The sequence below is a fragment of the Carettochelys insculpta genome, chromosome 4, assembly GCF_033958435.1.
Source record: "Carettochelys insculpta isolate YL-2023 chromosome 4, ASM3395843v1, whole genome shotgun sequence".
In the NCBI taxonomy this organism is placed as follows: Eukaryota; Metazoa; Chordata; order Testudines; family Carettochelyidae; genus Carettochelys; species Carettochelys insculpta.
The window spans coordinates 42,311,396-42,337,903 of NC_134140.1; the positions used below are offsets into that span (position 1 = coordinate 42,311,396).

A 26,508-nucleotide genomic window follows, 5' to 3' on the forward strand; every position below is an offset into this window, starting at 1 on the left:
TGGAGCTGCTCTCTGTACCACACTGAGTACACAAAACAATCCTGAATTTGACTTAATTGACCAGTGAACGAGCTCTTCATCACTGAGTTCCATCCTCAGACACCCTTAATTCCAGCTAATGAGGCTCCAGCACAAAAAAAAAAAAAAGAGGGGTGGATTGTGGGACATTCTTTAAGCTGACAAATTCCTGGCTCCTGTAAGGGCCCAGAGGTTCACTGGCAACCGAAAGATTAAAGCAGTTTACAGGCTTCTCTAATTAACACCCGTGTCTGGGCTATCCAGAATTTGGAAGGAGAGTCATTAGCTAGGCTGGAGAAGATATCACAAGATATTAATTTAATACAGTGAACAGCATGTGTGCAGGCTTTTTTCAGAACACTCAAATACAAGTCATTGTCACGTATTTAGATAAACAAAACTGAAAATACATACCAAATGTCTTACCATTAAAGAGAACTGGTGGTAAAAACAAAAACAAACAAACCCCTGTATGCATACTTTTCAATTATACCATGTTTAACAATCGGACTGTAAATGACTAAACTAGATGCAGAAATGTGCAATGAGCACTGCCTCAGAAATGTTATACTATGTTTGATCCATAGTATAACAAGCAAGGATACAGATGAATATTTTCAATATTTTGAACAGACTTTAGGAAGTCAACTGATAGAGAAGGGTCACATGAATTTTAGTACTCATATATATTCCTTATGCCGTGTCTTTTCTTCTCCACTTCTCAACAGGTTTTCTCTTCTTCCTCATTGCCTTTGCGTAGTTAAACAGGTCACCTGATAGCAAAGATAAGAGTCAGAAAAGGGCAGCAGAGAACACATCTGAATACAGAATCTGTGATTGTTCTTTTTAGAGAGCTTTTTATTTATTATGAGCAATAAAGAATTTTCATTTATATATTTAAAAGCTGAGGATACTAAAAAGGGAAGAGATGGATGTGAGTCCATACTAAAATTGTAAGACATACCAGACATACTTAAGAGTTCTCAAAAAACCTGAAGCAAACATAAGGCCCAAAATTAAAAAAATACATATGTTAACATAAAATGACATTCCTAAAATTCTAACCTTGTCCTGTCCAGAGAATTTTAACAAATTGGTAAATCTACTGCAAAAAACCATGTAAAGAGCATGCAATACATATACACACACACACATCCTGTAATTATATCACTCCTATGGGACTCTGGTGCTAAAAGATTACACTCATTAGTGGGTGTGGCAATGATTACATCTACCTAGCTTCTGGGTTTCTATTAGTCCTGTTATGGTTGTATCTAGTTTTCTGTACTGTAATTCAGCGATTTTGTTGCTAGTAAAAAGTTAGTCCCTGTGCTACAAGCAAATAATGCTCTCTCATGTAAATTGTAGTACAGGTTCAACCTCCCTCATCCGGCACCCTCGGAACCTGATTGGTGCCAGATGAGGGATTTTGCCAAACCAGGGGTAGACATTTGTGCCCTTGCCCCAGCCCCTGGGCTCTCCTCCCCGCTGTTGCCACAGATTAACAACCCTCCCTCCCCCACAGGCTCCCCACCTGCTGGCTCTTGGCCCCAGTCATCCCTCCCCAGCCTCCCCAGGATGCAGATTCCCGGGGCCACAGCTGTGTGTGCAGCCCGATGCACTTCCTGCCCAGCCCTAGGAATGAGCTGCTGTGAGCCACCGCCCCTCAGCCGAAGGCTATGTGAGCAGCCCCAGCTGCAGCTTCCATGGGCCACAGCTTTCTGCCCAGCCCCTGCAATGAGCTGCCATGAGCCTGGGCTGCCAGCTTACCAGCTCCTGTGGCCCAGGCTCCCTGGCTGCTGCTGCTCCTTCCCCCTTCTCCACCCGCTTACCATCAGACCAGCTGTGGCTGCCCTGCTCTGGGCTCCTGCCACTGGTCTGGCTGTCCCCTCCTCCTCCCAGCCCCGGCAACCTCTGCTCATAAGATCCATGGTCCTACTGGATGACAGATGTTGCTAGATGAGAGAGTGCTGGATTTGGGAGTTTTAACCTGCATTATGAATTAATTTAGTAAGGTTACTACTGTTATCTTTCAATCTTAAACCAGTACACAAAGGTTAACTAAGGATAAGAAAGTAACTTGCTGAAGAGACCTTTAAGAAAATGTCAAATATAAAAGATTGCACAATTAGTTTTAAAGATGAAGTAGGCATGTGTTCCATTTAAACGGCTAAATTTCCAAGGGATACTTCGAAGTGGGAAGGTGACTTTTTATATTCATGAAGATACATGTAGAAGAAGATACACAGCAATTCTAGAATGTTAAGTATATATGTGCAATACAGACTATGTGGTTGTGTGTTGACATTTAAGGTAACAAATGAGAATGGCAAAACATGATAACCACAAATTTTAAACAACTTAGAAAAGCTCCACAGAGCCACTGAAATTGAACTGAAGGAGAGAAGAGAAAGGGGGAGACAGTATAGATATGGAACTTTCTACCATGTGAGGTAATCTTACTTATTCAAGAGACTGCAGGCCAAATGCATGGTCTGAGCTTGCCGTGCTATCTGAAGTATTTAGACTAGTTACATTTATATTTGCTGAAAACATTTTTCTCTCTTATATGCCAAGCAAACTTTTACTTTCAAAACAAATGAAGTTGACGGAACAGGCTGCTGTGCTGGGAATAAATTCTGGGAAAGAGGCTGATCTCTGACTTCCAGGAAAGCAGTCAGCATTGACGCACTCTAGTATAAACAGTGTGACTGCAGAGCTCACTTCACCAAGTGTGCTGAGAAGATGCTGGATATAAGCAGTTTGAGCAGAGGGAAAACTTCAATGCTGTTCAGACAACTGTTGCAATATCACACATCTGCCCTAAAGCAAGACTGCCCCAACATGGAAATCCTCAAGTGGCACAGCAATACTGTAGGATTTCCTACATGAGCCGAAACCCAGCAGCTGAGGTCAGGACACAGGGCTGTCTCTGCCATATTCCAGTGATCTTCAGCTGCAAGAAGTGTCCCTTTGATGCCTTTTCACCTCCCTGTTCTACAACTGCATTAAGTCCTCTTTTACTATAGTTGAAGATCGAGGTCACAATTCTGCAGCTGTGAATTTCTTTCAGCAACATATGTTTACTGACTGCAGTCACAAAAATCTCTCAATAGGTACCTATTCCTATTTAGATTCAGTAAGTCAGGCTATTTTCTAAGGAAACAGTGAAAGGACTATGTGGGTTATATTCCTAGAATGACGACTGCTTCAATTTTCTTAAAAACATCTGTGAACTATCATTTTTATTCCATTTAATATTGGAACAGCTTTTTGCCTGTGTGCACAGAAAAAAAAAAACAACCATGGGTCTATAACTGTACTGGGAAAAATGTTTTAGCTATCAGTCAAGCTATTTATCACCTTACACAAATTTAGCTCCTTCCAAAATGATTTACAAATGCCACACATCAGACCCGTGCAAACTTTACAAAAGTTTCGACTGAGTCCATCCTCCACTAACCATATTATTTCTGTTTTCAAGTGGCCAACCACTTAAATCCTGTGGGAAGTTCTACAATAAATACAAGGTTGCCTTACGTCATGGTTTCCCAAACTGGGGGGGTGTGCCTCCCTGGGGGGGGGGGGGGGGGCAAGAAGAAATTCCAGTGGGGGCACGAGGTGACTCATTCCCCCCATCATCTCCCCCCCCACCAAGAAGAGCCAGCCTCTGCTTCCAGCTCTCAGGGCCTGCCATTTTTATGGGGCTGAACTGGCGCAGCCGCTATAAAAAGTGGACAGCCAGTGAAGATCCACGCAGAGCAGCTGCCTCCTACAAAGGTGATTCAGCGTGAGTTGAGGGGAAGAGAGAGGAGGAATAGGATGGGGTTAGATGGGAGGCTGGGGGTGTCTGGCTCTGGGGATGGAGGTGGGGTAAGGTCAGGGGGCTAGTGGTGCCTGGCTTTGAGGGAGGGGCAGGGCTCGGGCTGGTGGCCGGCCCTGGCAGCATAGGGCTCAGGTAGCTGGTGGGCAGCTGGCCGAGGAAGCCCGGGGCTCAGTCAGCTTGAGTGGGTGGCTCTGGCAGCATGGGGCTCGGGCACATGGGTGGCTGGCTGGCTGGCATGAGGCTCAGGCAGCTGGCTAGCTGGGGCTGCACCAGGCACCCGCAAGGGGGCAAGGAAAACTATTTGTGCTTATTTGTAATTTTAAATAATATTTTTATATCAAATTTGTGTTTAAATTACAAACAATTTATTGTTAACGGGGGGTTGGATGACGATAAAGAAGAGGTGGGGGAGTGAGGGTTTCTCAGAAATTAAAAGGGGGCATGATGCTGAAAAGTTTGGGAACCACTGCCTGAGATGGACATTGAAAGTTTCTAGCAAAGTTATACTAGTATGATGCGTTCCTGGGATTCAGTCTATTTTTAAATTTGAGAGAGAGAATCAATTTGAAACAGCAGTTTCTAGGTCATATATAGCAAATACTATATTAGTTAACAACTGGAGTCTCAAAACTCTCTAGTCTTATGCTATCAGAAAGATTAAAGAAATATGAACTATGTTCAATGTATAGTTTTGTGCAGGCTTGAAATAAAGCTACTACTTCCCTTTGAAATGTACTTGAACTCAGTTTTTATTTAAATGTTGTGTCCCCTTTTCTTGCTGTTTCATGATACATATTAGAAAGTCTGGATTTTTTGGTTACTATTATTTAAGCAAAAATTTTAAACCCTGCATGCACATTACTGTGCCCAGTCTTGTCTTATCCAGGCAGACACTATGGAGACAAGAGCCCCAGTGAAACAAAAGTCAGCATCAAGACACGAAGATGAGAACTGAGAGTCTCATTAGACTAGGTAAAGGAATCAGCTTAGTGCCTAGTGTAGAACCACACTATCACCTCAGGTTAACTAAGAGAGATCAACTTTAAGGGGAAGCAAGAAAAACTCCACCTTTTAAAAATTAGTCTTTAAGCCACTATTTTACAGCATAAGGACGCAAATAAGGGCTAAGCCCTCCCTCTTTTATTTGGCGGGGGGGGGGTGGAAACCTGTGTAGCTCACTTGTACATCACTGCAGCAACAGCCACTAAAAAGCCCCAGATCTGCTAGGTGCTATTTCTGTCATTTCATACAGGCGATCTGCTCATGGCACTCACACAAGGCCCAGGCAGAGCTCTTACTTGCTCTGACACAGGGCCAGGGTTCTCTGACTCCTGCACTCAGTTACCTCCTCTGCACTAGCTCACAAACCCTGCCCCCTAGTCTATCTCCACTGATCAGCACCTGCTCTCTTCCAGTGAGATACAAGGAAAGATTCAAAGCGAGTCTGACAGCTTGGAAAATGGGGGATCACATGGACTAGCCCGCTGCAATCAACTGACAGCAAGGCTGACACGGGCAACTTAACTAGCCCAAAGCAAAGAGAAAAGGGGTGGTCCCCTGGAGGTGCAGGGAACAAGGCGGGAGTACTGGGCCCCCAGTGCGGGGCTAGTAACAGACTTCACTGGGCCTTGGGCAAAGTGGGCGGGAAAGAGCAGTGGATGGAGCTTGGCTCTCAGCCCCTGCTCCCCCAAGGGACACAATCTCAGGCAGAAGAGGGGGAAGCAGACGGATGGGGCATGCAGCCCTCAGCACTGCCTGGACCGTGTCACATGGGGCTCTGGCAGCCATTTAAGGGGCCTGGGATTCTAGCCACTGCTGCTGCCATGGTAGCAGCAGCCTGGAGCTCCAGGCCTTTTTATATTCTCAGCCCCTGGGGCAACTGCTCCCTTTGCCCCCCTACCTGTCAGCAGCTCTGTCCAGTGACAGGAGGATGTGGGGAGAAGTAAAGGGTCTCCAGCAGTGAGGAGGGAACAAAGGAAGCACAGAGTCTCCTGTAGTGCCAGTGAAAGGAGAGATGGTGCACATGGCCCCTAAAGATGGATGGTGCTGGAGCCTGGAAGTTCCAGTGGAATGGGAAGGGAGAGGGGAAGGCATAGGGTTGTCTCCTGAGCAGGGGAGCACTAAGTGTGGGAGGCACAGTCCCTGGGACAAGGATCATGTGGGAAGAGGTGCTGAAGAAGGATGGAAGGCTAGAAGCAGCTAACTGAGTCTTTGGGTGCATTTGCCCTCAGAGAAGCAGGGAGCTTCTGCCAGGGAAAAGACCAGGGGGAGATCCTTCTGGTCCAGAGCTGTCACTAGCTGATGCAGACTCATGGACAGGTGTGCTGCAAATTCTGCCAAGAGACGCAGAGCTCTCTGGCCAACACAATTATAAACCTATTTTGCACTGAAATTCCACCTACCAGATAAGTCCCCTTCAGCTACCGTCAGCAGGCAATTCAATAGCTGATAGATGTTACATGAGTGTCCTAAGTTCTTAGTCAGGAGGAACCCCCAACTGTGCTAAGCAACATACAAACCATTAAGAAGGCCAGTTCCTGACCCACAAATCTCAGTCTAACTGTTATAATTCCACATGGTAGGTAGGCAAGCACTATTCCCATTTTATAGCAATGAGCACTGAGGCACAACATCTAAACACAGCCTGGAATTTTAAAAATGTCTATACAAACAAAGTAATAAGATTCAATTTTATCTCAGCTTTAAAATGTGGAAATTTCTTGGTGTTTGATTTTAAACAGTTTCCTGTGAGAATTGCAACTAAATCACAGTAATGTTGTATTTAATAACCTTCAAGTAAAAAGTCTTCAAACAATGAGAAAATGACCTGAAAGTGTCAGTTTCACATCAGTTTAAAATCAGCTTCTAGTCTACTATTATTTGCATTAGGGCAAAGCCCCTCAGGTAAATGCAGTATAAATTCACAGGGCCATGCCCTAGTAGCATGTTTCCAGAAGTTAAATGATCTGTTTCAGTTTTGGGATTGTGAGTATCTCCTGACTGTTCTAAACTTACATACAAACATAAATATGGCTTTAACTGCTGTTTGTATGATTTTTACTTCCTTCATATAGGAATTAGATACACCAGTCCTGTCAGCTAATTTCTAAGATTTTATCTGAAAAGAAAACAGTTTTCAGATGCCCGAGTGGCCCCTCAAGCATGGTTAAAGATGCCCCATCAGTACCAAAATCTGAAATGGTGCTCCTAACAAGGTATATGAACCATACAGAGCTATCCAAGATTCCACAGTTACAGAACTGTAGAAGATGCAATAACCTAAGAAATAACAAGCATCTCAGTTATTTCGGTGAGGCTCTGATCTGCCCCTTTTAAATGACCATCACTATATATGTTTGGTACCGCACCCATTCAGTGTTTTGTGCTTCTGCTAACTGTCCAAATATTTTCTAACTAATGCCAGTTGTGAGTGTGTTTTTGGTACTTAGAATATATTCCTCACCAACACCTAGAATGAAATCAAATAATTTATAACAAAAATGAGTAAATGCAGATGTTTTTACACCTCTTCATTCTCTGGATTGTGGAAGCCAACCACAAAAGATAAATGGTTTTTATTTCAATATAAACCTTAAATATGGACAATAAATAAATGTGTAAATCTGGTTAATTAAAAGTCTGGGTGGTAACTGTTAGTCTTGACAGTTGAACTGAAAGGTGGTATATAAATCTCTGTAGATGTATTTTATCTTTGTGCAATTTATAATTAACTAATGTGTGTTAGAATATGGATAACCACACATTTAACATCTTAAAAGACATCAGAGAATGTATTTGACCCTCTCACCAAATCCCACTTTTTATGTTAATCTATAACCTTCAATACCCACCCGTTATTCTGTGCCAGTTCTTCCTCTTGCTGCTTATCCAACAGGTGTGGAAGGAACTTCTCTTGATACCTGTTTGATAGGTGTGGCAGGCACTTCTCCATTGACACCTTCAACCCCACTAACAGACATCAAGCTTTTCCGCTCCTTGGATGTGGATTTGTGCTCCACTTTCATGACTCTAAATCTGAAAGAAGCAATGAAGAACTCACTGAGGTTAGTTTGGTTTGTTTTTCTCTAGAGACCAACTAATCAATCTTCAACCTTCCAATGAAGCAAGTATTATCCTAACTACAGAGATGGAAAACGAGTATTTAAACTGAGCTTCCCAAGAATGCAGAGGGAGAGCAGTCTGAAACTGGGATTTCGTACTTCAGACTCCAGTGCTTGGATCATACCTACCTCTCTTGGAAAAAGAAGCACTATCCCCAGTTCTAACAACAAGACTACACTAAGGATTGAGCAATCATAAGTAGTCTAAAAGTTCTTCTCCCACAAGAACAAAAAACAAAAAGCAAAAAAGCCTGAAGTTAGAGGGAGATTTGCATCTTCTGTAAAGGTCAAGAATGTATCTGTAATTCTTGCTCTCTTTTAGGAAGTTGTGTTACTGAATCCATAGCTTTGGATTTCTATTCACACTATGAAGGGATTTTAAAAAATTTCACTGAAAAAAATTCTAAAGCCATCTAGCTCTGAGACAATGTATAATTTATTAGTATCTTTGATTAGATTAAAAATACATATTAACCATGTTAACCCACTCTGAAGTGCAAGTCACTAAGTTTTCTCCTTCTGTATCTTCCATTTCATACCCTCAATAAAGCGCACACAATCTGAGACATACCTCAGAGATATTAGGGTCCCTGTACCATCCAAGTACTAAATTGCAAATACTCATGTTTATATACTATGCACAAGGGCAGATGAGAAGAACCACTGATTCCTGGTCTTCTCTGCTTCCTATGGTGGTAGAGGCATTCATCCATAACAAAAGACCCCATTGTGAACTAAGTGGGGGAGAGGAAGAAGAGAGAAAATATGCCTAGAGAATCAGTATATACTTGAATGTTACTGAAGTAAGGGGACCCATCAAGAATTTCATTGCAAGAGCAGATTAGTGCAGGATGTGGGTCTTTAGGCCTCATTTCATGTCTTCTGTGAGGTGGTATATTAACCTCTAAATTGAGGAAGGAGACAGAGGCAGGACTTGGACACAGGACCGGTGAGTTACATGGGCCCATAGGACCAATGCTCTGACAAAATTCAGGGCATGGAAGCTTGGTTCCACCAATATTTGGGATCAGGTCTCTCCCTGTGCTACCTGCCACCCTTATAAACATCCCACAAGCATCCCTGGCTGCGCCCTGGTCAGCAGGTAGCAGCCCCTTGCAACTCCATGCTGTGCTCCTTTGCTGTCTACTGCTGCTGACAACAGCAGCAGCAGCGAGTGACCTACTCCAGCCCCAGCCTTCTCTGCTTTGCTGGCTCAGAGCATCCTCGTGCCCCCAACCCTGCCCTTCTGCCCTGAATGGACAGACCCTTCCCTCTTCCAGTGGGACACTCCACCAACACAGGAGGCCCCCTCTCCCTAGCACAGGTGAGTGCCAGCCAGTACTCTCCATCATCCATGACCCATCACACAGCAATGATGTCCCCCAGTACTGCACACCTTCCCCTTCCACAACCCTCTCCCCTCTTCTGGCACTGGTTGGGGTCCTCCAATGCCACCTACAGGCTGAGGTCAGTCCCTATCACCACCCTGCCACAGGGTGTGCCTTGCTTTTTTACCTATCCCGGCCTGGGGTCCCCCTCCCTCCAATATTGGCACCTGGGCTCCCACACCTCTGCTCTCTCCACCAACCCTCCAGCAATACACTTTCCTACATCACCTCCCCACTCACAGCCCTCAGAGAAAACAGATTTTAGAGCATCTCCTCCATGCTGGAGGGCCCTGGGGCTCCCCAGCACCAGAGCATATTTAAGCCCTTCAAGAACCACCCTGTTTCTGAGACATCGTTATTATTATTTAAAAAACGAACTACAATATTATACTATAGTTACACTGCTGGGTGCTATCAATAGCTAACCTGCAGCCAACAGCTGCCCAGGAAGTTGTCCACCAAAACCAGACGTCATTGGTACAAAGAAAATGCTAATGGAGCCCCATACAAGGTGATATGTCCAAAGCCCTGCACTGCCAGTACCCCCAGTCCCCAGCACACAACTACGAGTGAGCTTATCCTGGAGTCTGCACCTCAGCAGCAGCCTGGGGCTTGGGTGAGTGTTGTCAGCCCTCCTCAACAGGGAAGGCAACACCATGGTGAGGAGCAGTAGCAAGGGCGGAGGCGCACATGGTAGCAGTCCCCCACTGCTACCTACCACTGGAGAGCCAAGAGGGCTTCCTCGACCTGTGAGGGGCACTACAGATATATGCAGTGACAGTGGTACAAGGTGAGTGTACTGCCAGGAGGCAGAAGGAAGCTCCTCCCCTGGGATCACTGCAGCCAGCAAGGACAAGTCTGGGAGGAAGAGTCCTCTCTGGCTACAGCCCTGGAGCATCCTGCCTGCAACCCATACTCTTCATCCCAGGCCACACCACACCCCAGAGCCTGCACTCCCCCGCACACCAATTAACTGTCCCAGCCTTGAGCCCCCTCTTACACTATGAATTCCTCATGCCTTGTCCCACCCGCAGAGCTCTCACAGTTTTGTATTAATTTAAAATATACATATTGGCTTACAAGGCAAAAGGGTAGGGAGATAGAACTTGGACAAATTCTGGACACCGCCCAAAGTTACACAAACCTGTCACTCTTTCTTGGATGGGCTGGAAAGGACAAAGCAGAAGGGATCAAGTTGGGTAGTTGGGGGCAGAAAACACAGAGGCTGTGCCTACACTAAGACAAAACTTCGAAATGGCCATGCAAATGGCCATTTCGAAGATTACTAATGAGGCACTGAAATGCATATTCAGTGCCTCATTAGCATGCCGCCAGCCACGGGTCTTCGAAATTGCCATGTTTCGCTCCTGCACAGCTCGTCCAGGTGGGGGTCCTTTTTGAGAGGACCCCGCCCATGTCGAAATCCCCTTATTCCTATTAGGAGATCAGGGAATATCAAAGTTGGCGGGGTCCTCTCGAAAAGGAGCCCCATCTGTACGAGCCACACAGGAGCAAAACGCGGCAATTTTAAAGAGACGTGGCTGGCGGCATGCTAATGAGGTGCTGAATATGGATTGTAGCACCTCATTAGTAATCTTCGAAATGGCCATTTGCATGGCCATTTCGAAGTTTTGTCTTAGTGCAAACATAGCCAGAGAGATCTGTTATCATTAGAGAACATGACCACCCCCCACCCAACCCCAAGATTCTGGGATGGAACACAAGATTTCCAAATCTTACCGTTCCTTTAGTGCCAGCAAAAATCTGGGAAAGCCCCTGGCAACACATCTCATCCCCCTCCGCATAGAGCAGGCGTGTCCAACCTGCGGCCCTGGACAGCTAGTAATGCAGCCCCACAAGATCGTAAACTTTTAACATTATTATGTGATTTATATACATTAACTATATTATATGTTTTGTACACGGCCCAAGACTATCTTCACTCAACGCGGCCCAGGCAAGCCAAAAGGTTGGACACCCATGACATAGAGGATGACAACAGTTGCTTTGCTCAAATAGCGAAGTTCTGTGTGGCAAATGCTACTGATGACCAGGATGTGTCAAAACTATGCCACGTGGTAGACAGAAATTCTAAGTTTGCTTGTATAAAAACAACACAATCTCTTTCTCTCTCTGATACACAAACATATGAACATTAAGGTTATAAAGACAAGTACTCAAAAGATGGGAAACACCACAAAAAAGTTATCTGCACAGTCTTAAATTAACCCTCGGACGTGTATGTCATGATACAGTTTCTAGTTACATACTAGATCTTGCGCTGTTTGTGCCCATTCGCAATGCTGCTGCACAGATAATTTTCCTGTCCCACTGCTCTGACCTCTCTTTGGATTTCATCACCCTTCTTTACGCATCCTTCCACTAGCTCCCCAAGAAAATGAATGCTTTCACTTTCAGGCTTCCGTAACTTATCCCCACCTTATCAATTCTCAGTTGATACCAAGATATTGGCACGACCTCCAATCAGCCCACTGGCCACTTGTTAAACTTTTAAATTAGCATCTTATTTTTCTATTTTCCAGCATTTTCCATTGCTGTCCCTTCACACGTGAGAGGAACACCATATAAAATATCAGCAAAACAAACTCCCCTTTTCCAAAGAGCACACAAAAACCTGGCAATGATTACATCGATGGTATGTTGAGCCAACCGCCTCTCATGGGCTGTGTCTACACGTGCCCTAAACTTCGAAATGGCCATGCAAATGGCCATTTCGAAGTTTACTAATGAAGCGCTGAAATGCATATTCAGCGCTTCATTAGCATGCGGGCGGCAGCGGCGCTTCGAAATTGACAAGCCTTGCTGCCGCGCGGCGCGTCCTGACGGGGCTCCTTTTCGAAAGGACGCCACCTTCTTCGAAGTCCCCTTATTCCCATGAGCTCATGGGAATAAGGGGACTTCGAAGTAGGCGGGGCCCTTTCGAAAAGGAGCCCCGTCTGGACACTCCGCGCGGCGGCAAGGCTCATCAATTTCGAAGCGCCGCTGCCGCCCACATGCTAATGAAGCGCTGAATATGCATTTCAGCGCTTCATTAGTAAACTTCGAAATGGCCATTTGCATGGCCATTTCGAAGTTTGGGGCACGTGTAGACACAGCCATGCTGACCAACATCATTTCATTGTTTCCTTGTATACCCCATCTGTCACCTGTTGTCTTACGCTTAGACTAGCCTGCACTGCAAGCGCTACACCAACACAGCTGCAGGGACAGTGATGTAGCACAGACACTCACTGCAGTGATAGGAAGGAGTTTTCTATCACTCAAGAGGAGATAGCTAGACTGACAAAAGAATTCTCCCATCTCATATCTAGAGTGGGTTAGGTCAACCTAACTACACCTCACAGGACATGAAAATTTTCATTGCCTGAAATAACATAGTTAGAATGACCTAAGTTTTAGGTGTACACCAGGCCTCTGACTGTAAGCTCATTGGGGCAGGGGCTGTCTTTTTGTTCTGCATTTGTGCAACGTCTAGCATAATACGGTCTCGGTCTGTGAGCGGGGCTACGGATACTAATGGTAATACAAATTAATAATCATTAAAATTCTTTGACTTGCCTGTATGCTTATCCAAATCCCAATAAAATTTGTGATAAAAAAAAGAGAGACCTAGTTAACAGACAAAGTTTGAATTTACAGCTCAAACACCTGACACCTATGGAAACAACACAATGTCTCCTAAGTTATGTACAGTCTTGCAATTCAGGAAACTGCATGTGGTGGATTGCGGTAAGAATCAGAAGTGGTAGCAGCATATCACCAATCCAACGGTGAAGTCACACAAGATACATAAATAAAGTACACAACAAAACCAAACAATCTTACCTTCCCACAGAAAGTACGGTAACTTCTCCTTGTCGGCTTTTTTTTGGTTCTTTAGATTTGTTGTTTGGCTTTAAAAGGTGCCATCTTTTGTGACTACAGCGAGTACAAACATCCTTCTCTGCTACTCCCCCAACAGTATGCAAGTGACGGCCACGGCAGACATGTTTTGATGGTGTATCACTTGGTGACAAAGGAGAGCCTGGACTTACAGGACTGCCTGGGGTGGTAGGAGATCCAGGGCTATTTTTAAAAACAAACAAATTAATTAACAAAATATAATTTTAACGACATATAATTGTTTTTCTTAAAAATGGGTTTTCTATTCATTTAAAAGTAATCATCCCACCCTATTTTCTGCTCATATACCCTAGGGTCGTATTCAGCTACTGTTAAGTTTAAGTTCTTGTTTTTTGCAGAAAATAGTTTTCACTAACAAAAAGATAGTGCAGTCTGGTGTGGAAAAGTCAGTGATTTATTGCAGCCTTCACCTCCCCCAAAACTGCCCTTTTACTGAAAGGACTACGACAATTGACAAAAAATGGCAGTTTTGCAAACTCACATACACATCTTCATTTTCTTTTGTGAAAACAGAAAGAGAAGCCAAAACTATTTAGTTGTTCACATGTTAAGTGAACCACACATTCCTGTATCATCACACAAGGTTATTCTGAAACTGGCCCATATTTGAAAACAAACATCTCAAGTGTGTAAAGGTACTTCCTCAAAAACCTGCTGAAAGTAAAATAGCAGGTAGAATGAAAGGGAAATAAGAGTGCGTAAACAATGCAGCTACAAACAGGCTTTGTCCTATTATATTTGTTTAGAAAATGGTATAGTTAAAAGAGAAATAGCCCTCCTCAATGCAGTTGCAATTGTATCAGCCTAAAAGTGTTTATTTCCATGCTGATATAGTTTAAAATGTTTATCAGTACAATACAGGACCTTTATGCCACTATAACTGTGTCTACGCCAAGGGTAAGCAATCATTTTTGCTGGAGGGACACTTCATGAATTTGATAAGTGGTCGAGAGCCACAGTCTTCTATGATATTAATGCAGGAGCTCCAGGCTCTGGGGTGGAGAAGTATGTGACTGGGATGCAGGAGAGGATTCTGAGCCAGGAAAGGAGTATAGGAGGGGTACAGGGTATGGGAGGGATTGTGACCAGGGCAGGAGTGGGTTTAGTTTGTGACCGGAGGCAGGGAGTTGGGGTGGGTGGTATTGCACCAGGTACAGGCTCTGACCAGGAGGCACCTACCATAGTAGGCAGCACCTGGCCAGCGGCCTAATGGGACCCACACACACGCCCCCTGCCTTCCATGGCCCCACAAGCCACTCAAATTGGCCAGCTGCTGGGGCCAGCGTGTGCATCTCTGTGCCGTGCATCCCATGAAGGGAGGGGGCTTCGTACATTGCCTACATGCAAGCATAGCCCTGGCAGCTCCCATTGACTGGTTTCCAGTCAGTGGAGCTGTGAGAATTGTGCTGGGGGATGTGGGCAGAGCACAGAGGCCCCTCCCCAAGGGGCACGTGGCACAGAGATGCACATGGCCCCAGCAGCTGGCCACTTTGAGTGGCGTATGGTGCCATGGGATTTTGGTAGGTCAAAGTTTTGTGGTGGGCTGGATCCAAAGGTTTGGCAGGTCGAATTTTTTCACCACTGGTCTATGCAAACACAAACTTTAGCTAGGCAAAACTGCATCCACACTAAGGAGGGTTGTTGTACTTTAACTGTATAACAAACACATGCAGTTATATCGGGACATAAAACTATGTACGTGCGCACATTTAGAACAAAACAAATATTCTACAAAGAAAGAAAGTTGTGTATTTTTTTGGAAGTCAAATGTTGTACAAATAAGCCTCTAGAAAGCTGCTGCCTCTTCTCCCTTTCCTTTCAGATCATCCTGTACCAATCTAAATTAGTCTCTAGCTGTTAAGTGTTAAATTTTCTAGCCCTAGGCTTCTTAAAGGAAGTAAGCATGCAAAGGCACTATGACCTATTTTCAGTCTTCAGTATGACACACTTCTGCTGTAAATCTCAGTGCATTCTTAGTGTTAAAAAAGCTCCTCCGAAGTGTTTTGCTTAGAAAAGAAAGGAAATCCTTGTGGATCAAGAAAAAAAGACAAATGAAATAAACATTTTCTTTCTAATAAATGACTCAGACAAGTGGGATCAAAAGAATAGAAAAAATTTGATAAGCAAGTAAAACAATATGTAGCAATCTGTACTTTTTTTAGTAAGACATGCATATTTTTATGAAACCAAATGTACATTTCCAGTTTTGATAAAAATGAACACTACATAAACTTATTGAAATTGTCTTCAGGATTAGTATCACAAGAATGTATGCTTTTTTGTGTATTTTAAGGAAGTGCTCCGCATCTTTGAAGTAGCATCCCAGTGACTAAGTTCCAAGATGACCGCTATGGAATGTTACTGAATCTACAGTTATAGTGAACATACTTTCAGTTATCATATCATTTTAAAAGACAGCAATTTCACTGAGATTTCAATTTCAATTAACATAGAGTCATTGGTAGGGTACATCTTGACACAGCAGAGGAAAATATACACAGTTAAAATAGAAGTGCCTTACCTCTCAGGATCACACACGCTGTTATCTGCCACCATGGCCTTTAACATATCGGCATTGGCTGCAAAAAGTATAAACAGAAATTGTTAGAAGAAATGTGTTGCTATGGCCTCATATAATCAAAAAAGATAGTAAATGTAAGCAAACTCAAGATTCCTGTTTTGACCCAGAACCCACTTAGTGAAGGTCCATTAACAGCAATCTAACAGCAGACCTAAAAGGCTCTGAATGTAGTTCCAGCTACACAGAAGAAATCTGCATTATGGAATCCCCAAAAGACACGATGACAAAGCCAACAAATTAAAAAAAATGTGAGCGCAAAGATATCCTTGATGAAACGTTTTTAAAAGGTAGGTTAAAGAAACATTTGTCAGGGATGCTCTAAAAGCTTGGCTCCGGGACTCAGAAATAACTCGTACAGATTCAGTAAAACATGTCTTGATAAATAGTAAGGGCAATTCTACTAGACCTACCTATTCCCACAAATGGAACCAGTTCTAGCTTTTGTGCACTGATGAAACCTATGCTCCATTACTGGTTCTGCTCAGCATACATCATGTTGTGATGTCTAGGGAGCTACGCCAGCAGGAGATATAGCTCAGTGGTTTGAGCACTAGCCTGCTAAACCCAGGGATGTAGGTTCAGTCTTTGAGGGGGCCATTTATGGATCTGGGGCAAAGGACTAGACTTGATTACCCCTACCCCAAGGTCCCTTCCAGCTCTATGAGATGAAGATCTTCATATATTTAGAGATGCAGATGACATTACCAATACACCACAGCTTGATCACTTATGGGAATGGGACCTGGCATCTACTTGCCTTTTCATGTAACACATGCAAATGTGATTGTCCATCATTACTTAAACAGTCAAATTTCTGCAAAGTGGCAGGAAATGCTGGCAGGTATTGCAGATCTCCCTCAGTTCCAGGATGCTGATGTGTAAGATGGACTTGGTGAATGTCCATCTGCCCTGTATAGTGTGCTTGCATAGGTGTACTCTCCAGCCAGGGAAGGAAGCACTGATGATAAATATCATGGTAGGTGGAGGTTGAAGAAAGGAAACCTGGCATAGACATTGCCAGGACACATCCACCACAGTAGATTCTCCTTGACCTGGTAGGCATGAACAGGAATTTTTGCATGCTGCGTACACAAAGATGATGTACTGTATGCAGCCAGCCCTGAAGTCTCCGCACATGTAGTCTTGCACATTGACCATGTCAAACAGCTACAGCCACATCTCAGAAGTTGGAGAGCATTCATACTGGGATTTGGGGGCATATCTGAGCAGTTGAAACTAGTTGTGTTATCATGTAAACCTGATGTGGTAAAAAACACTCTTGCCAGCCTGGCAACAAGTAGAGTGCCAACAAATTCCAGTGTTTGCACTCAGGTTAGTGCAGATTTTTCAAAATTGATAAGGAGGCCCAGTTTTGTAAAAGTATCATTGTACTGTGGACTGGTCAGAGCACTTCAGACTTGGATGGCGCTCTAAAAAGGCAGTTAACTAGATATGGGAAAACGAAGGCTGCAACCACTCCAAGTACTTCAAAAAACAAAACAAAAACTTTCAGTGCAGCAAATAGTCCAAAGGGTAGTACTGCAATATGAGAGTATGTATTCTGTAGGTTGAGGGCTGAGAACTAATTCTCCTGTTCTAGTGCTGAGATGATGGTGGACAGGGTGATCATCTTAAAACAACGTAATTTGACAAACTTGTTGAGATCACAGAGGTCTAGGGTGGGGCACCAACCACCAAACTTCTTTTGTACCAGGAAGTACTGAGAGTAGAAACTGTGTCTTCTGTGTTGAGGAGGGACTGGTTCTATGGTCATGATAGAACATGTGATTTGGCAGATCTTAACTAGACTCGCTAAACTGACCATCAGTGGGTCAATCTTAGAGAGTCGATCCAGGCTGTAGTGTAGATGTAGGCTTAGTGTCATCCCAGTCAGAAGTTGATCTTCTCTTTCTAGGGAGAAGGGTATGAGGATCTGCAAATGATCTTGCAGAGCAGGAGGGGCTCTCCACTGAGGAGTAAGACCCAGTGTCTGACATGGATCATAGTGACTTTTCCATGAGGAATTATTTGCCTTTAAGTTTCCTGTCTATTTGCTTAACTGTAAGCCCAGAGAGTGGGAACACTTCTGGGAAACATGTCACTTTCCCAGGCAACAGACATACTGTATGTGGTTGTCCAGTTTGGAGAAGGCAGCCCAGCACAACACAAACAGCTTAAACCCACAAGGGGCCAAGCTTATGGGTGGTAGAGCAGCTGCCCTGACAGGAATTAAGGAAAACAAATAACTAATTAAAATGTTTATTTTAAAGCATGCAAGAGAAGAAAAGAAAATGAAGGAGTTAGCTAAGTATGTGAGGGAATATTGGGTAAGAGAGACTACCTGAATAACAAAGTAGGCACTGCTAACTGTTCTGTTCCAGGTCACAAGTGGCAGAGAAGGAAATGAGGGCAGTAGGATCACCCAGCACTACTTATAACTACCAGCACACAGCACAGGGGAGGGGAGGTGTGCACATCTATGCCAACAGGCACTGCTATTGAAGATCTTCGACTCCAGACCTTGAGGTGCAGCTCCATTTACAGGGAAACACCCATGGGGACATGACTCAAAGAATAAACACATTTGCCTAATCAGCTAGCCCTTTGTTTGGCCAGACAGAAAGCAGTGATGTTACAGGAGGAGAAACCTTACATAACATGCCTGTGTAGCTGCTCTGAAGCATTCTTTTCTCCTTCCAACAGATACAACCATCACAACGTGAATCTAAGTGCTGCTGTCTTATTTTCCCTATTTTGCTGAAAAAGCATTACCTCAGTCACATGAGCACTATAGTCAAAACTAGTCCCTCCATTCCAACTCAACAAGCTGCTAACTTCCAAGGCTATTCATTTACATATTAGCATTAAGTGAACAAGCTAGTTTTCACCTTCTCTCTTAAAAAAAAACTTCAGGCCCTTGGAAAAAAACTGTAAAGTTAAAAAAAACAAACACAAATGACAGGAAAAGGAAGTTTGCAGTGTTGGTCCCAGTATATTAGACAAGCAGGATGAGATAGTATCTTTTATTGGAGCAATTTCTGTGGCTGAAAGAGACAAGATAAAATTCCTATAGGAACCAACTTCCAAATGCAAGAAAAAAGAAAAAGATATTAACTTTATATAAGATATCTAAAGTTTCACTCTAAAATGGCAGTTTCAGAATGTTAAGTGTGTGCAGACAAGGAGGTTTGAGTGTGTATTGGAAAGAAGCAAGCACTATAAAATGCTATGTAAACACTTTAAAAAGTTACATTGTATCCAACAACATGAGAGAAATTTTCTCATCTTTAATGGAGAACACTGTACACTACTTTTAAACTGTACCTTCATTTTTCATAATGATGTTCACGATTCGCCCCACAGTATCATTATTGTCATTTACACTTTCATTCATTTCTATGGGGAAAAAATAATAAGGCATAGTCAATATTACAGCCTCTTAGAAATATTTCTCACATGGTCAAGTGGGGAAATCTCACTGAATGAAATATGTAATTATTATGTTACTTCCATTTTAAAACAAACACTTTTTATGAATTTTAGTAACAATCATAAAGACACGTGAACTTTCTGAGTCACTATAGGGGCTCGTCTGCATACTTAACTCAATCTAATTCTTGATCTTCCCCCAACCCCTCCACTCTCTGATTTGCTCACCTTGATTATCTTTTTCTGATTTGTCCTCCTTGCTTACTGTTTTTGATTCTCTGTGTCTTAAATATTGAGTCTGGTCTGGTCTGGCTATGGTCTGAAGAAGTGGGTCTGTCCCACGAAAGCTCACCTAATAAACTATTTTGCTAGTCTTTAAAGTGCTACTTGACTGCTTTTTGTTTTGATAGTGTATAGACTAGCACAGCTTACTCTCTGTTACTATCCTGAATCTGTTACTCAGACAAGATTGCCTCAGTAAAGAATCAGGACTGAGTTCTTAAATTCCATATTTTATTTAATACCCTCTGAAATCTCAATTTTCATAAAGCTTTGAAACATCTATCATTTTAATCCTTCTTGCTTCAATTTTAAGAGAGCAGAAGGTATGCAAGTTTCAGCAAAAAACTGGGTTTGAAGATTAAGCTACCGTGTATGAAATGTCTTAGCCTTCACTAGTTGCAAATTAATGAACTGTTGCAGGGACGCTTGTTAGCCACAAGTGTCTAAGCCACTATAGTATCTAAGACTGTCAGTTTAGTGCCTTTCATTACAACTAGGAGGACAGCATCAAGTACTGCATTCAAAAATCCCCAAATCATGAGATTATCTTAAAAATTGCAAATTTTGATAAAATACTCAATTTTGGATTTCTGTTTGCCTTCCAGTTTTTGAACCTTTGAGATTCAAATTTGCAAGCTTTTCCACACGACTCAGGGATAGAAACTTGTTTAAATGAAAGCTGAGATTTTCACTAAACAGCATGACTCCAGGAGCCAAGGCTTTAAGCAAAGGCACCTAATATAATACAGAAATACACTTGTGTAAAAAATATCTAAAAAGTTATGAACCCAGGGGTTGGGGGCAAGAGTGTCTCACCTGAAGCCTACTCTGGTCTAAGGTGTGAAAACTGACCCTTTGTGGATAATGAATACACTATTGCCTTGTTCCAGGCGTCCTCCCTTACCTTGCCTCTTGCTCCATGGACGCCCCTCATCTCAGTGTGCCCCAAATTCCTCTCCTCTACCCTTGGCTCAGATCAGCCTATTGCCACAGGCCTGCATTACCCCAACTTTCTAATCTCTGAAAACTGAATACCCAGCCTCTTACCTTCCTCAGAGGCCCTTCCTCCTATCCTGTCCCCCCATCTCTCACTACTTCCATCCTCCATGACTCACCTGCCACCTACAGACTGGTCTGGAAAAAGCTGGCATGGACCCTGCCTGATCAGAGCAAGGGTAGGAGTGACATATTTGGGGTACGCTGAGATGAGGGGAGTCCATGGAGCAAGAGGCAAGGTAGATGGAGGATTGGAACAAGAGGCCAGGGTGGCGAAAGTGGGGCACACTGGGATGGTCAGTCCCTGGAATGAGGGGCCAAGGATATCAGGGCAGGGGGAGGGCTGTGTAGCCAGACATGAACCCCCCATTTGGCCTTTTCTTCTTCTCCCCCCCACTGGGAGAGACAGAGAGAGAAACAAGCAAGGGAGACAGGTAGCCTTTGATGTCCTGGGAATGCAGGTGTGCTGTCTCGCCCAGCCTCTCTACTATACACAAAAACCAGACAGTGAATGGGCTAGCTAATGGCCGCCCTTCTGGCTGATATCGGTAATTGACACGCCTGATCACTTCCCCAGGAAGAACGGGGAATCTCCGCCCATCACCTCCAAAGGTGCCCAACTGTCCACAATTCACAGGTGCCTTGCACCTTCCCTGGGAAACCTGGGGTTCAAACACATTCCTCCCAATTGGCCACTTGAGACCAGGAAGAAGCCTACGTGACAAAACGGGTATAAAGGGGTTTGGCAGCCCACCCCCCTTTGAGTTCCAATCACCTACACCTGCTGGCCAGGTCTGGAATTAACTCCCGAGACTGGGGACGCCTGGTTCGTATCTACTTCTTCCCGAGGGATTAAGAGAAAGATTCTGGGTCACACCGGATCTAGGAGGCAGTGGTAAGAATTACACCTGTATTACACTTCTTTCCTATAGAAATTAAGGAAAAGACTCTGGTTCCACCAGGTCTAAGAGGCAGGAATGAAAATCACACCTGCAACTTGCCTTTCTTGTGTACACATTACTTATATTAGTTTAAGCTAGCTAGTTTGTCTAAAACTTTTCTTAAGTTAAATTGTGTTGTTTCCCCTTTAAAAACCGCAGGTACTAACTGTTTTGGGCTATAAACTGCTAAAAAACATTAGCCTGTCACTCAAACCACCGGAAGCCCTTACCTTATTTTTAAACCATGTTTACCCCTTTGATCTATAGAACACTGCGATCCTCCACTATCTTTTACATAAAACTGTAGAAAATCATTATCTTGTCTTTCAAACCACAGGGGGTCCTTACCTTACCTTAATTGGCAAGCTATGGTCAGCAATTACCTTCTGTAAACATTAGTAACCACGGGAAAAATCATTATCCTGTCACTCACTCAGCGGCCATCTTGGTTTCATTCATAAATTAAGCGGTCAGTATAAAACCCCCTTTTACACACAGCAGCCGCTTCTGTTGTAAAATCGCTGCCAGCGGTTTCCTATTAACTGTTAGTAAAGTTATAAACAAAAATTCACAATTGTGGTACTTTAATCACTTGTCTTAGTTAAATTGTTTCCATCTTTGTATAAATAAAAAGTAACTGTTAAAGCCTCTCTAAGTGTAATTTTCCTCTTGCTGCTGTACCCGAACTAAAAAAAACCAAAGAACCCAGCCTGCCCTGCCTGCTTAGCATAGCTGCTGGTGCAGCATCACCCCCTTCTGCCCCACCGAACCTTTAGCTGGCACCTGGGCATCAGCTCACAGGCTGTCACTGCAGCAGGAGGCTGGATAAGTTAGAGTGAGGAGCAAATAAGTTACACCACCCCAGAGGGCAGCAATACCTATGCTGGAGCCCAGTCCGAGGACCAAACAATTCTCTGTCAGGCTGCAGGCGAGGAAAGAGCAATAGCTGCTACACAGAGCCATTCCTCCAGGCTTCAGCAGCAGCTATTGTTCTTTCTGCCCCTATGCAGTGGCTGCAGGGAACCGGACTTTAAATGCCCAGTCAGCCAGACTCTGCCAATTTCCCTTTTTGACCAGTCATCCTGTCCACAAAAATAGAGTAACTCTTTTACCCAAAATCTTAATTTTATTAAACTGGGAAAGGCAGTATTGTCCCTAAAGCTACTTGGTTTCTCTCTGCTTCATTGAGAAGCTCCTACTTGTCTCTTGAGTAGAACTTACCCAACCTCTTCCATCTAACTTCCAGCAACAAAGTTAAAGAACAACCATATGTGGCTCTCAAAGGACTTCCCAATAAAGAGAGCAATAAGAACAGCTTACAAGCCCTATGCTTCTTTGCTCCCAAGACAAATAAGCAATTGAAGCATGACATGCTACTCAATACGTGAAGTCAAACACCCACTACAAGTACTTTTTGACAAAAAATGTGAACAAGAATAAAAACACAAAATATAGGGGGGAAAAGGAAAAGATGAAGGGGAAAAAATGATAGCAACAAATGTGTTACAGTCTGCCACCGGAGAAGATATCCAGAGCACACCAGTGCTCCAATCCATCAGAATGGGGGAGAACTATAAAGAAGGGGGAAACTATAGCACTACAGTATTGAATCTACCCAAATAAAATTGAATTATCTGCTCTGTTAAACACACAGCAGAGTTCAGCTTTAAAAAAGTAGTTTATGGACATCAACCTTCATAAGAGTTATGCACTGCACACTGTTGCTGACAGCAGATAAAAGAGAGAAGAGTGGTTTAGTTATTCAGATCTCAGCCAATAGCCACAAAAACTATAAAGTACTTTGGTCCTACAATATTAGACACACAAAGATGGTGAGGTAATATATTTTAACTGGACCAACACTTGCGAGAAAGAGAGACACTAAGGGCTTTTGTCCCTCACCAACAGCTATTGGTCCAGTAAAAGATATTACTTCACCCACTTTGTCTTACTGCAATATTTTGGGCACTTTGATCCTTAAAAAAGGGTTTTAAAAGCATACGTTAGAGGACTGGCACTGGGAATTGTGAAAATTTCCTAATGGAGGTCACATGGTTAGACTAGGAATGGCTAAAAGTAATTACCATTTGACTTTAACACAATGTTCTTTAAACTATTTAATAGAGGATAAGCACTATAAAAGAGAGAGAACAAAGACCATAAGAATGTCCTTACTGGATCAGACCATCTTGCCCAGTATCCTGTCTTCAGACAGTGGCCAATGCCAGAGGAATGAACAGAATAGGTAGTGAACAGAACAGGTAATCATTGAGTGATCCCTCTCCTGGCATCCATTTCCAGTCTCTGACAAACAGAGCCTAAGGACACAATTCCTATCCACCTTAGCTAACAGTCATTGATGGCTCTAACCTCCACAAATTCAGCTAACTCTTTTTTTGAGCCATGTTAAAGTTCTGGTCTTCAGAGCATCCTCTGGCAAGAAGTTCCACAGGACTATGTAAAGAAAAACTTCCTTTTGTTAGTTTTAAACCTGCTACTCATTAGTTTCATTTGGTGACTCCTAGTTCTTACATTATAGGAACAAGTATATAACTTTTTACTTTGTATAGACTTCTATCATATCCTCCCCAAGTCTCCCCTCTTCTAAACTGAGAAGTCCCAGTCTTTTTAATTTTTCTTCATATGGCTCCTGTTCCAAGCCCCTAATCATTTTTGTTGCCCTTTTCTGATGCTTTTCCAACACCAACATATCTTTTTGAGATGAGGCGACCACATCTGTATGCAGTATTCAAGATGTGGGAGTATCATGGATTTATATAACAGCAATAAGATATTCTCAGTCTTCTTCTCTATCCCTTTTTTAATGGTTCTTAACATTCTGTTTTCTTTTCCGACTGTTGGTGCATATTGAGTAGATGTTTGCAGAAAACTATCCAGAATGACTCCAAGTTCTCTCTTCTGAGTAGCTATAGATAAATTAGTCCCCATCATTTTGTATGTGTAGTTGGGATATTTTTTTCCCCAATGTGCACTACTGTACATTTATCAACATTAAATTTCATTTGCCATTTTGTAGCCCAATCACATCCAGCAATGGATAGGTCCAGATTAGTAACATACTGCATAAAAATGAACAGAAAGATGTTGACATTACGTACCTATCTTTTCACCAAGTTTTTCCTCTTCAACTGTCTGCTCGGCCTCTGTTGTACACCGATATCCTTTTTTCTTAAGCACATGACAGATGAGGATCCCCAAAAGACCCATGATGAAAAAGACAGGAACCAATCCATAAGCAATATACTCTGGATGCACACCACCTCCATTGATGTCATGAGGCGTAGTACTTTCTAAGCCATGGTTTGCCAAAATACTAGGGAAGTCTTGATTGCCTATGTAAAATAAATACATGCTTATAAAACAGTTGCAGATGGCAATACTTTGCACTTTCAAGCAGTTCTGACTTTAGGCTTTCAAAGATTTTTTTATAAATTATGAGCCTAATCCAAAGACCACTGAAGTCAATGGGTTCTTTCCACTTACAGAACTAACTCCATTGATGAACTGATCCTCAAACTCATACAGAAGTTGTTATTCTCTGTTTTATGGATGATAAAATAAGCACAAAAGATGAAGCAATTTGAGTAAAGACATAGTGCAGTGGCAAAGCTGGGAACAGAAGTCAAGAGTCTAGGCCAGCAGGCCATAGCTCTACCTATTATGCAGCATTCCTCCCACAAATAGTCATTATATTTCAAAATGAGGGAGAAGTGTCAAACTTTCTTTTAACTATATTAAAAGAAAGTTAATTTCAACATAGATCACTAAAGGTATCTCAAAATTCATTCTATTTAGCTCAGAGAGCATTTAAGACCAAAAAAAAAAAAAATTGAAAAACCCTCCAAAAACTGGAATTCTGGTAGGACCACAGATGTTACTGGCTGAGAGACCTGGGTTGGGAGATTAGTAAGGGGATCCTGATCGGCTCAGGCGGGAGAGTCCAGTGGGGCTTGCATCCCTGGCCAGAGGCAACAGCCAACCTGAGGCAGCTTCCACAGGGCCAGGGCCTCACCTGACACACCTGGGGCTGGGACTATGCAGGCAACCGAGCCACAGCTGCTCCAGGCACCCGCAAGGTGGGGGCTGTGGTGGTAGCCCAGCCAGTCCAGAACAGGCACCTGCAGAACTGGGGTAGTGTCCGGCACCTTAGCCGGAGCTGGAGCTGACCTCTGCAGGGCCCGATCTGCACCTGTGGCTCTAAGGGCATGACAGCAGCCCAGTAAGGGAAGAGCTGGCACTCACATGACCAGGGTCAGGGCCATAGACAGCATGGGGCTGGAACCAGCCTCTGCAGCTAGCAGCTGGAGGTGGGCAGGTTGGTTTTGGCCCAGCGGTGGCCAAGGTCTGGAAGGAGGTAAGAGGGCCCCAGGGCTGGAGGTGGGAAGAGGAGCGTGTCCCTTCATCTGGCAAATTTCCTCTTCTGGGACCGGTCATGTCCAAAGGGTGCTGGACAAAAGAGGTGCAACCTGTATTAAAATCCTACCTGTGCTAGTATCAATGAGAAACTGACTACAGCTCTCATCAGAAAGATGGCCCCTTTTCAACAATACTTTCTGTACTATCTGAAAGGGGAAGTTTATGTGCTATCACAGACTAGTAAAGCAGTGCACTGAATGGGAAGCATCACTTTATGCTGCATTAAGAGTGCGATCTACTGTTATGATTATACTGCTAAACCTGTTATTTAAGCCATGCTCAAATCCACCCCCAAACTCATCACCTCACCACTCAAGAAGTTTATCTCCAAAGCAAGCAGACTTACACAATGCTCCCCAATGTTAGCCGTGGCTAAATACTATCCATTACTCATCATTACCTGGGACAAAATAGAAAAAAAAAATAACATCAGTGGATTGAAGAGAGGCAATGGATCTGATGTAAATGAAAAGCAATTCACGACCAACCTAAAACGTTGAACAGGTTGTACTGAAGGCAAATCAGATATCTGGCTGTCAACTTTTTTGAATATGCTATTGTTTAT

General features: G+C 43.4%; 1 protein-coding gene across 1 annotated transcript in view; it reads right to left on the reverse strand.

Moving 5' to 3' along the window:
• Window positions 1-314: 314 nt before the first annotated feature.
• The window catches only part of RELL1 (RELT like 1), a 38,587-nt gene continuing 12,393 nt past the window's right edge, over window positions 315-26,508 (reverse strand). Inside the window, exons 2-7 of the mRNA XM_074992589.1 lie at window positions 24,626-24,859; window positions 19,183-19,254; window positions 15,799-15,856; window positions 13,200-13,439; window positions 7,696-7,879; window positions 315-791 (exon numbers count right to left, since the gene is read on the reverse strand). Of these exons, the coding sequence (XP_074848690.1) occupies window positions 7,729-7,879; window positions 13,200-13,439; window positions 15,799-15,856; window positions 19,183-19,254; window positions 24,626-24,859 (755 nt within the window). The 3' untranslated portion in view covers window positions 315-791; window positions 7,696-7,728. The remainder of the gene's footprint in view (window positions 792-7,695; window positions 7,880-13,199; window positions 13,440-15,798; window positions 15,857-19,182; window positions 19,255-24,625; window positions 24,860-26,508) is intronic.